At 45.1% G+C, this 12259-nt stretch overlaps 2 protein-coding genes across 2 annotated transcripts; one reads left to right on the plus strand and one right to left on the minus strand.

The window, feature by feature from the left end:
• The first annotated feature begins 4172 nt into the window (after positions 1–4172).
• On the plus strand, positions 4173–9027 carry zgc:112334 (rab GDP dissociation inhibitor beta). The gene is made up of 11 exons (XM_023986372.2): positions 4173–4268; positions 6035–6142; positions 6232–6328; positions 6463–6597; positions 6801–6999; positions 7081–7212; positions 7330–7429; positions 7600–7771; positions 7909–8053; positions 8178–8232; positions 8500–9027. Exons 1-11 carry the CDS (start codon positions 4227–4229, stop codon positions 8650–8652), a joined length of 1338 nt encoding a protein of 445 aa, XP_023842140.1. The 5' UTR covers positions 4173–4226; the 3' UTR covers positions 8653–9027.
• Positions 9028–9397: 370 nt separating this feature from the next.
• On the minus strand, positions 9398–12222 carry ndufaf3 (NADH:ubiquinone oxidoreductase complex assembly factor). Its single transcript, XM_023986607.2, has 5 exons — positions 11688–12222; positions 11053–11248; positions 10736–10802; positions 10105–10205; positions 9398–9814 (listed from the first exon to the last, which is right to left on the minus strand). Exons 1-5 carry the CDS (start codon positions 11819–11821, stop codon positions 9719–9721), a joined length of 594 nt encoding a protein of 197 aa, XP_023842375.1. The 5' UTR covers positions 11822–12222; the 3' UTR covers positions 9398–9718.
• Positions 12223–12259: the final 37 nt, after the last annotated feature.

The following is a 12259-nucleotide window of genomic DNA, read 5'->3' on the forward strand; positions in this document are numbered from 1 at the left end:
ACATGTCACCACAAGTCCGCATTACCCTCAAAGTAATGGCCTTGCTGAAAAATCAATGCAGATTGCTAAATCACTCATGGATAAAGCAAAAGCAGACAAGAGAGACCCCTATCTCAGTCTCCTTGAATACCGCAACACTCCAGTTGACAACTTCAAATCACCAGTCCAGCTGTTGATGAGCCGCAGACTTCGCTCAATCCTTCCCAGCACCAACCAGCAGCTGCAACCTGAGGTCGTCAGCTACAAGGAAATGCAAGGTATTCCTAGAACCGGGGCGATAAGTGAGTGTGAAGTTGAATCTCCCGAAGAACAATGCCCACCTGGCTTGCCGCGAATTTAGACGCTTGGCGGTCTGAATGTAGAACAGGTTTTTGTGGTCCATCCACACAATGAAGGGGAGAATAGAACCCTCCAGCCAGTGACGCCATTCCTCAAGAGCTAGCTTCACTGCCAGGAGTTCCTAGTTATCGATGTCAAAATTTCTCTGCAGGTGAGAGCTTACGGGAAAGAACACACATGGGTGGAGATACTGATCAGAGGGGGGACGTTGAGACAGAACAGCACCTAACCCAGTGTCGGAGGCATCCACCTCCACAAGGGTCTGGCTGGGTGAGGATCGGAGCGGAAGTGAAGAGGCGCTTGAGTTCCACGAAAGCTGCCTCAGGAGTCCAGTGGAACGGAGTGGAGGTGAGAGTGGTGAGGCGCTGCTAGACGGCTGTAGTTGCAGATGAAAAGTCTAAAAATGTGCAACCCCCAGGAAATGCTTTAGCTGCTTCAGGTTTGAGGGTGCAGGCCACTGACGGCCCCTGACCTTGGCGGGATCCATATGTAACCGTCCCTGTGCAATAATATAACCCAGGAAAGACAGGAAGCATGGAACTCACATTAAGCTTTTCTCCAACAGCCATTGGAGAACATGGCGACTGTTTCTGGTGAGTCAGAGTCCTTAGAAAAAAATCTGAATGTCATCCACATAGACAAATGAAACGTCCAATCACATCCCTCAGTACATCATTGACTAGGCTCTGGAAAACAGTCGGGGCGTTAGTGAGACAAAAAGGCATGATCAAATACTCAGTGTTCAAGTGGTGTATTGGAAGCAGTTTTCCACTAGTCCCCCTCTCTGATGCGGACAAGGTGGTAGGCATTCCGGAGGTCGAGTTTGGTGAACACCGTGGCAATTGGGGTGGGGCAAAAGCAGGAAAGATGAGTGCAAGGGACACTTGTTCTTCACAGTAATGTTATTCAGCCCACGAAAGTCTATGCATGGCCTCAGCGACCCATCCTTTTTCTTTACAAAGAAAAATCCAGCACCTACCGGAGTGGAAGAGGGCCTGATATGTCCTGCAGCCAGGGAATCCTGGATGTACCTCTCCGTAGTCTCCTGCTCGGGGACAGAGGTTACACAACCGGCTACAGGGGAGAGGAGCTCCAGGCTGGAGGTCAACGGCGCAGTCGTACGGACGATGAGGCGGCCGCGACAGGGCGTGGTGCTTGCTGAACACAGGAGCTAGATCGTGATACTCGAGAGGAACTGATGACAGGTCCAAAGGTTCAGGAATGGACTGGGGCACAGACAAGGCAGGGGCAGGGGCAAGGGCAGAACAAAGACAATTTGAGTGACAAAATTAACTCCAAGTGGTTACCTTTCCGGTGGTCCAGTCGATCTGTAGTTTGAGCAGCTTTAACCAAGGATGGCCAAGAACCAGGTGAGAGTGAGGGCAGTCGATTATGTGGAGACTGGTCCTTTCCTGGTGATTCCCAGAGAGACGCAGGATGACAGGGACAGTTCTCTCAGACACAGGCGAGGAGCTGTCCGTTGAGTGTTGGCATCGAGGGGTGAAGCGAGTGGAACAGTGTCCAGGCCCAACTGGATAACGATACCTCAGTCCAGGAAACTCTCGACGGTGCCCGAGTCGATGAGGGCAGGCAGAGAAAATGCCTGACTCTGCCACACAAGGGTGCAATCTAGCAAGGGTCTGGGGGAGATGGGCTGGCGATTTGGCTCAACAGTATATCCCCCACAACTGCCGAGCCACTTCCTTTTGCTGGCCACCAGGAACAAGTGGAGACGAAGTGACCAACCTGGCCACAGTATAGGCAGCATCTAGTGCTGATTCACCGCTGCCTCAGGTGAGAGACGGGCCCGGCCGAGCTACATGGGTTCAGGTTCTGGAAGAGACTTGGGAAGGGAGGCAGTCGGAGGAAGAGAACCAAGCAAAGAAGCAGATGTAGCATACAACCCTACCTGCCCTCTACCTCCGACGCTCACGAAGACGGTTGTTGATGGCGAGAGAGATGAGCTCCTTAAGTCCATCAGGCTCATCCCTGGACACAAACCTACCCTTGGTCTCAGTGAGAGCTTGCTGGAATGCTCCCTGAAGGGCCTCCTCATTACAGCCGCTCTGGAGAGGATGCGAAACGCGATCAGCGACACTATGGGAACCTTTATGGAGGGACAGGAGTCGCTTAGCGCCATCCTTACCACAGACAGGGTGGTCGAAGACTCTCCTCAGTGAAGCTGGAGTAGGAGGAGCAGATGGGGGACTGTCTCCACGGAGGCTGCTGAACAGGAAGGACATTTTGGCCCATTCGCTAGCATAAGCGTAGGGCTGTTGCTCGTATACTAGTGAACATTGTACCAAAAAGGCTTTGCAAGCTCCGAGGTTGCCATCGTAACGCTCAGGGTCCGGAACAAACGGCTCACAGGRCAGAGGGACTCTGGGCTGGTTGCGAGAGCTGGGTGAAGGTTCGGCCCTGCAGGTCCGAAAGGCTCCGTGAAAACTCGACAAGCTTGACAAGCTCCAGAAGGGTATTCAGAGCTTGGTCATGTTGCTCGAGCTGGGCACCTTGGCTGGTGAGGGTTTGGTGGAGAGGATCTGAGTCTGCTGGGTTCATATCTTGGCCAGATCGTATTATTACACGGAGCGGAGCAGGTGAACCCGAGAGCAGACTCCGACAAGGAGACTGGAATAAGTTAACCATTGTATTTATTGAAAAACGGGGAAGATGGGGTGCAGGCCAGGGAAAGCTCGGGCAGGTTGCAGGGAACAAGGTGCTGAGACAGAGGCTGGAGCAAGGGGAGTTGGGGCTGGGTAAGCAGGTCCGGAGAGGAATCCAAGGAAGCAGTAGAGTGGGGGGTGGGGGTCCAGGACAGGGTAGAGAAACTGACGAGATGTGGGACTGGACACAGGGACCAGAGTCAAAGTGGACAGAACTGTAGCAGAGAAGAAAACAGCATCAGGCAAGGGAAACCAGGCACAACACAAAAACATGATCTATTCAGGACCAAACGGCTAAAAATGCAGACGGGCTGAGCAGAGGTTACGATCCGGAAGTGGCAAGGCTGAGTATATGTAGAGGTCTTGATTATGGAACAGGTTGCAGCTGGTGGGGATCTGCACTGCCTCCAGCACACCTGTCTCCGCCCACACACACACACACACACACACACACACACACACACACACACACACATACACACACACACACACACACACACACACACACACACACACACACAGGGAGACAGAGAAAGAGGGAGAGAGCATTGGGGGAGTGGCGGCAGGTTAGGGAGACACAGGATGAGCAGTAGAGAGCGTGGCAGGCACAGATGTAACACTGATCCTGTTCAAAACAACAAGTGCCTCACCACTTACAAACACAAATTTACAGAGAGGATCTATCCATACTTTCACTGGACTGAGGGTATACCACAACATTTCAATGCTTAACCAAGCTTAAGTGAATGAGGGAGTTTTTACAATTTGTGTCTCCACAAAAGAAACACAGATTATTTTTTATATTTTGACTTGAACGTTCTTCAGCTGATATATTTTTTGTCGTTGTGTTTTTTACTGTACCTTGCTGTTGAACTGCAGAACAGAGTATATTCAGTTGTTTAAATTTTTTGGGAGCTTTAAGTGTCAAATGTTTGTGGCAAGAAATTATATTAAATAACAGGTTTGGGCATGTCATGGAATATGATTTGAATTTGAACATGATTCCATTGATTTTGGTGATTTATTATTGAGACACACAGAGATAAAGTTCAGTGCCTGTCTAATTACTTGTCGTGTCTGTGACGCTTGAGAGGATTATCATGACGGGGAAGACATGATAATGAGGTGTAGATGGAGAGAGTGAATCACACACACAGCCATACTTAACCATACTGGTGCTCATTGGTAGCAGAGGGACTTGGCCCTGGGCACTGATCAGTCACCATGCAGGAGTTTGATATCATAGTTTTGGGTACAGGACTGAAGGTAAGAGAAACTCACATTCCCTCACACATATTTAGTTTTGCTCTCTGAACTACCCAATAAAGATACCATAAAGACTTAATACTATAAAAACACTTACAATCGTACGCGTGGCAATTTATTCATATGTAGGGACATAAAAAAAAAATATATATAGGTTTTTCATGGTGTTAATGTGTATCATTGATTAATGTATCATGGACTGTACTTGCCAGGTTTTTGTCAGAATTTGAGTATAGAAGAAACACAGTGAATTCTATCAGCATGAAAGAATAAAGAAACGGAAGTCAGAGAATTTAGAGATGAGGTACATAGAACACAGTGGAGGCTGTTGAGGGGAGGACAGCTCATAATAATGGCTGGAACAGCACGAATGGAATGGCATCAAACCACGTGTTTGATGTATTTGATACCATTCCACTGATTCCGCTCCAGCCATTACCACCAGCCTGTCCTCCCCAATTAAGATGCCACCAACCTCCTGTGATAGAACAGTATTATTATATACAGTCGCTAGTGAAAGTCTACACACCCCTTGCACAGTCTTCACATTTGCTGCCTTAAAAATTAAATCTAAAAGGATGACATTTTTTTTAAATCCTACAATCTACACAACCGACTTCACATTTTCAAAGTGAAACAAAGATTCTACCAAACTTGCACAACTCCTTGGGCAACATACAGGTAGCTCCCAAAATAAAGGAAACACAGGTAAACTGGGTATACAAAGTACATTGAAAGCAGGTGCTTCCACATATGTGTGGTTTTCTGATTTAGATGAGCAATTAACATCCCATCATGCTTAGGGTAATGTCTAAAAATGCAGAAACATACAACTCTATTACCTGGGCTTTGCTCTTTTCATATTTATTTTGATCCGAACAAACTCCCCAGTCCCTGCCGGTGACAAGCATACCCTTAACATGATGCTGCCACCACAATACTTGAAAATACAAATGGATCAACAACACTGAATTCACTCCACATTCTCAACCAAATTTACAGAGTTTAAGCAATTTTGACAAAAACTATGTATACATGTTGCCCTAAGAGTTGTGTAAAGTTGGTAGAATCTTATTAAAAATGTTTCACAGCTGTAATGGTTGCCAAATGTGCTTCCCCCAAATATTAACTCTGGGGTGTGAAGACCTAAGCAATTGAGACATCTCCATTAATATTTTTTTCAATTAATTTGGAAAATAGTCTATAACTTTCTTACACTTTAAAATGTGGAGTAGGTGTTATAGATCTGTCGGAAAAACATCAACTGTAATCCCAAAATGTGAAGAGGGGTGTGTGTAGACTTTCACAAAATATTGTATATTTATGGTACCATGGACAAAGTAATAATGATTAAATATAATACCTACCACTTTTGATCACATTTCTTTAAAATATAATATTTTACTTCAGTTCAATGCTATGTGTTTCATGTGTATTTTCTATAACATCAAGTGTCATAAATGTGTATTAATGAATGAATTAACCTACACACACACACGCACACAAACACACAAGCACACAGGTGATCCCTGGGCTCTCGAGGAACGTTCAAAGCCTTGCAGGCTGTCTAAGGAATTAGCATGATCATTTACCTGTCTACTGGAGCGCAGGTAGCCTAGCGGTTAAGAGCAATGGGCCAGTAACCAGAAAGTTACTGGTTTGAATCCCAGAACCAACAAGGTGAAAAATCAGTTGATGTGCCCTTCAGCAAGGCACTTAACCCTAATTGCTCTGGATATGAATAGCTCTGACTCTATCTCCCTCAGGAATGTATTCTCTCTGGCTTGATGTCAGTGGGTGGAAAGAAGGTCCTTCACATTGACCGCAACCCTTACTATGGTGGAGAGAGTGCCTCTATCGCCTCCCTAGAAGAGGTTTGTATGAACGCATGCACAAACACACAAACATACAAAGCACTGAAGGGTTATTGTATAGTGTTAATTAGAGTGACTGTATTTTGTAGCTATATAAGAGGTTTCAGGTTCCATGTCCAGCTAAGCCAATGGGACGTGAGAGGGACTGGAATGTGGACCTTATTCCCAAATTTCTACTTGCCAGTGGTGAGGACTATGGTTAATATTATGTACATCTGTCTTGTCATCATACGTCTAATATGAATGTGAACGTGTTTGACTGTGTGTCAAGGTCAGAGTTCATTCATATTGTTTTAACCTGTGTTTGTGTGTTTGTTCAGGTCAGCTGGTTAAAATGCTGGTGTACACCAAGGTAACTCGGTATCTGGACTTTAAGGTGGTGGAGGGCAGCTATGTGTACAGGGCTGGTAAAGTCCACAAGGTCCCTTCAACTGAGGCAGAAGCCCTAGCTTCAGGTAACGCATACCCATCAAAATAAACAATATTTGTAACTTACAAATCCTGTGTTTCCGAATCATTGATTCTAAACAAAGGATTGCCGCATAACAGTCAAAGCCAACTGAAATTCATGGACATRACAAATTGATTAACTTGATTTCAAATACATACAATCATTCAAGGTCTCAAACAGTGGTTGTAACATGGTGCTGTGTTTCAGATCTGATGGGGATGTTTGACAAGCGCAGGTTCAGGAAGCTTCTTCTGTTCATTCTGAACTTTGAGGAGAGAGACCCGCGGACCTACCAGGACATGGACCCCAACAGGACCAGCATGAGGGAGCTGTTCCGCCACTTCGACCTGGGACCAGACATCATGGAGTTCACTGGTCACGCCATGGCCCTGTACCGCAGTGATGAGTCAGTACAAATATTACACAGACAGTCAGAAAGACGGACACACACACACCTATCTCAATGGTTGTGTCCCTGTCTCCACAGTTACTTGGACCAGCCGTGCATCCAGACCATCAGACGGATCAAGTTGTACTCTGAGTCTCTGGCTCGGTATAACTTCAGTCCGTACCTCTATCCACTGTATGGACTAGGGGAATTACCTCAGGGCTTTGCCAGGTAACATAAACACACTCGTAAAGGTACTCAAGAATGCATAAATACATTAACTTAAAAAAAAAGTATGGTATTGAACATGGCCGCAATGTAAACCCTTACTATTCCTGTGTGTCTCAGGTTAAGTGCAGTGCATGGAGGGTCCTACATGTTAAACAAAGGAGTGGAGGAGATTGTGATGGACAAGGGCAAAGTGGTAGCAGTGAAATCTGAGGGAGCGGTGAGTGGCTGGTGAAGTAGAGAGTGGATAAGAGCGAGCGAGAGAGTTGAAGAGGGAATGAATGAATGAGAAATGGTCGAGCATGAACCGGAACATGGGCTGAATATCAGTGTAGTAAATTAGTAGTTGGACCTAATCTTTCTATCTTCTTTCACTTCCTCTTTGTGAAGCTGTTCCGCTGTAAACAGCTGATCTGTGACCCCAGCTACGTGCCCAACCGGGTGAAGAAGGTGGGCCGGGTCATTCGGGTCATCTGTTTACTGAATCATCCAATCAAAAACACCCATGATGCCAACTCCTGTCAAATCATTATCCCTCAAACACAAGTCCACAGGAAATCAGGTATGACATCACAGATAAACCAGATATACACAAGAAGTTAGACAAAGGCCTAGGACCCCATATACCAAACAGGGAAAATATGATTGCAGTATTTTAGCCTTGGGATGAATCAAAAATGGACCCTCTTTGTTTTTCAGATATCTATGTCTGTATGGTGTCCTACGCTCACAATGTGGCATCAGAGGGGATGTATATCGCTATGGTGAGCACCACTGTAGAGACCAGTAACCCAGAGAAGGAAGTGCAGCCTGGGTTAGAACTGCTAGAGCCCATTCAGCAGAAGTAAGTTCCACACAACCTACTGCAGACTTTTACATCCAGAGCCATTTGTCTATTGTAATGATGCAAGGCTAATGTCAGACATACAAAAACAGTTCACTAAAGACTGAATGTGATTGGTCTACAGATTTGTTTCTATCAGCAACATGATGGTCCCCATTGACGATGGAAGGAACAGTCAAGTAAGGGTCGATACCTTCAATATATTGTAGCACCGTCAACCTCACAGCTAGCGTCCTCACTGAGATGTTCAGTTCACTTGGTGTAATGGCTGAGGTRTTGGGATTACAGTTGCTGGATCTGGGTTCGAGTCCCAGTTGAGGCTACCGACTGAATGCACTGTAATATAGAAACATGTGTTCATATTTCTTGGCCATTGGTTTGTACCAGGATTATAAATTGTGGAGTCTCTGGGTTTTGTTCATTGTGATCCTGACTCCCTTTTTCAGATCTTTGTGTCTCGCTCCTATGATGCCACGGCACACTTTGAGACGGAGTGTGAGGACATCAAGGATATGTATCGCCGCATCACAGGATCAGAATTCATCTTCGGTGACTTACGCAGAGACTGTGGTGGTGGTGATGATGATGACGAGGACTAAGCGACACTAAGTGGAGTTGCTACCATTTTTGTCTTGAGTGGCTCAGTTGACAGAGCATAGTCCTTGCAACACCAGGATCCTGGGTTCAATTCCCTCTAGGGCGGGCCACCCATACAAAAATGTATGCACACTCATGTAATAACGTCAGCAAATATGACATTACTATTATATTGCGGCTGTCTAAAATGTCCTTGTTTTTACAGTTTTTTTAAGCAACCCTTCGATTCGCCTCTTGTATCTCCCAGAATGCCCAGCTTCACAGCTAATCTATCAATCCTATTTATCATGTGCTTTGTGGTAGATGCTCTCATACTCTGATGGCATTGAGACTGGAGAGTGGTAAAGCTAAATAACTCAGTTGATTTAATACCCTGTCTAATAAACACCACACTTTATTTGACTGTGGTAAATGTAAAATGTGGCCTGAGATTGTGTTTAGTGTGTGAATGAATGAATGACCATGTGTTTGTGTGAAGTAGAACTGGATGGATGATGCTAAATGCATCAGAGCAGAGTAATTAGGGATACCCTTACCCAACAGATTAACTCCAAGAAGGACAAAGCCGCYGGAGTTGCGTTATGTTCTATTCTGAGACAGATAAAGCGGTGGTTCAGAGAGATGGGGGTGGAAGCCAAACGGATAGACAGACAATGAGATTAGAGAGGTTTACTAATCTCAGTGAAGGACAGTCACCTTGGGTAGATTACATACACATACTCCCATATGCTTTCACTGACAATTAAATAAATACAAAACATATTGTTTATTGCGTCATTGGTAGCTGGCCTTATGTATTTACCATGATACAGATATATGAAACACTAAATAACACTCCCACCAAATCATATCCTTCAATATTCATCAGAAATCCTGTTCTCTTTTTCATTTACACATTTCATAACCAACCAACCCCCCCCTTCCCCTCTGTGGGGAATGGTCACACAAGTACAAAGTTTGCAAATGCTAAAAAACATAATGAGGACAGATTTATCCAGATCATCCATCCCAGTGGTGAAAGTAGTTCCTCTTTTCCATCGAGACCTCCTTCTGTCGTTTTTGTTGTTGCTATTCCAGCTCCGTGCTGATTGGAGGAGGAATCAGACCTGCCGCCACCACTCGCCGTTCACTGCTCAGGAAGTTAAAGGTTGCACAAGCGTTTGGCTGAGGAAGGTAAAGGGATGAGTGTCAGAGAGAAAGAGAGAGGAAAAAATGCTAAATTATAACTGCCCTTCACCTTATTCTATAGGCAGGGGCTTCCCATGTCTGTGTATGGATGGATAGCTACTTTCCAGGAGGTGGCACACAGTAACTTGATGTGAGAGAAATCTCAAGAGGACATTCTGAACCAGGCTTGTGCAAACCGGCCTATGAATGCTCAAGCACTGAAATATATTGCACAAGCCCAATCCTTCTACTGTAGACAGATGCCAGGTGAGGTCAGGTGCCCCTACCGTGTCCTGCACCTCCACAGCGATGCCTTTGCTCTTGAGGAGGGCCAGGACTTTGGGGTCAATCCGTTCTGACCGACCCCCTGTGCCCAGGACCAGAATCTCTGTGGATACAAAACATTCATGAGACACATCATGGTCATACACAATCATTAAGTTGTTCAGGTGATAACACTGTACAATCATCATCATAGTCAAGCTCTGACGATCAAACATGAACTGGCAACTATTTAAGAGGGGGCCCATCCCAACAACACTCCAACTGTAGTCTTATCTCTCTCACACACACACCCTTGCCCACGAAGGTTCTGGACTCAGGCTGGGCCATGATAAAACCAATAGGGGATCACTCAGTTGTTGCCCAGCAACAGAGACTGATAGAAATACAAGGAGGTGACTAATCGGAAGGTATAAATATATGCTTGCATGAATTGCATGGGTGCTATGCAGCTGTAGCCTCCAGTTTGGGTGGAATAAATCTAGTCTGAGCTTCCTCTGGTGTCCAACTGGATTTGTACCAGAACCTAAACAGCATCTTGCATGAGTTTGTACATTCATAAATTAGAGTATGTGACTTTCTGTCTATCCTCATAACTCATATCAGCGTGACTAAAGTATAATTGAATTATCTCACCAATTCGAGGTTCCAGCATGTGGAAAAGGGCCATGCTCTCTACAGTGATGTCTTTATAGCTGCCTACCTGCAGGGGGCGACAGATGAGTAGCCAAAAGGACAATCAACATAATACACTGTTACATCTCATATTCTACTCATCATCACTCCTCATTTAGCCAGTTAAATATCTCACTCTCACACAGCACTCAACAGTATTACAGGGAGCAGGTAAACTGAAGAGAGATGAAAAAAATAGAACCATCATAAAAGGTTGACTTCTGGTGGGGATTAGAGGAATGGTAAAAAAATAAAAAAAATAAAAAACGTTTTCCTACATTCCATTGGAGGATGGCTGGAGGTAGCACGGCACATGGCCCGAAAACACGGTTCCCATCGATGTTGAACCCTCTGGGGCTGTAGCTGTGGATCATTGCTCCAGCTCCTGGTTCTTTTTGCATGACAGACACTGTGGTACGCTGGTACATCTCATCATCACTGGGACCAAGCCTGTGGGCGCGAGATAGAAAGGGGCTGGAGAAGAAGGAGAGACATTAAGTTGCCTTTCCATCACATACTGTACCTGGCTAGTGGCTACAACTGGATGGCGTGGGATAGGGACATCAGACCTAGTTGATGTCTAAAAACGTTTGACAAACTTTGATATTGGGGTTGACTTTACCTTCAAACATGTATTGGGAGGCCATAGCCATTTTTTTWATCAGATTTGATTAAATGGGTCTCTCTGTATTATGAAATAGGTCTCTCTGTACCTAGCAAGATGTAATAACCATAGAATTGGTATATTCTGCCTGGGATGTATCTCAAGTAGCAAGCTTTGACAGCAGCATCTACCAAAAGCTAAGTAGCCAGTCAGGGGGTAGATATGTCAAATTGTGTAGCTAGTAGCATTTAGCACTAACACATTGTCGTTTCTATTATCTAGATGTCTCGTTTCTCAGCATTACTGTACCTTGTGAACGCGGCTGGTGTCAGAGGGCTGAGCCGAAGACCCTGTGAAGATCTGTGGAGAAACAGTCGTGCACACATAGTGACAGCCATGTTGTTGACAGTTATGTACTTAATGCCCGTTGGAACCAAATACATTAAAACCAGGGTGGGAACTAATTATGTGTAGCACAACGTTTGGTTCTTCCGTTTGGGTACATCCGGTTATTTTATAACGTAACGGGTCTTGTGTAGATACATTCTAGAAATCAGTGATTAATTGTATCAATGGCAGAGGAGGATGATTACATGCATGTGGTAAAAATAAAAAAATWAACATTATAAAGCACATAAAAAAAAGTATATATTTCTAATCTGGAAATAGTTTCCAATCATGTCCTTCACTGGAACATGATAGGATGGACAGTCATAATTATGGCCCTATATCTGATGCACATGTGAAGCAAGTTTGCATACGTTGGATTTATATTGCAAAACAACAACAACAACAAAGAACGATAGGACGAGAAGCCTCCTCCGACAGCTCTGCCATTGATGAATTCGCCTGACTTCCAAAGAGGCGTGCCCGCTTGTGTG

Source organism: Salvelinus sp. IW2-2015, linkage group LG1 (genome assembly GCF_002910315.2).
Source record: "Salvelinus sp. IW2-2015 linkage group LG1, ASM291031v2, whole genome shotgun sequence".
In the NCBI taxonomy this organism is placed as follows: Eukaryota; Metazoa; Chordata; class Actinopteri; order Salmoniformes; family Salmonidae; genus Salvelinus; species Salvelinus sp. IW2-2015.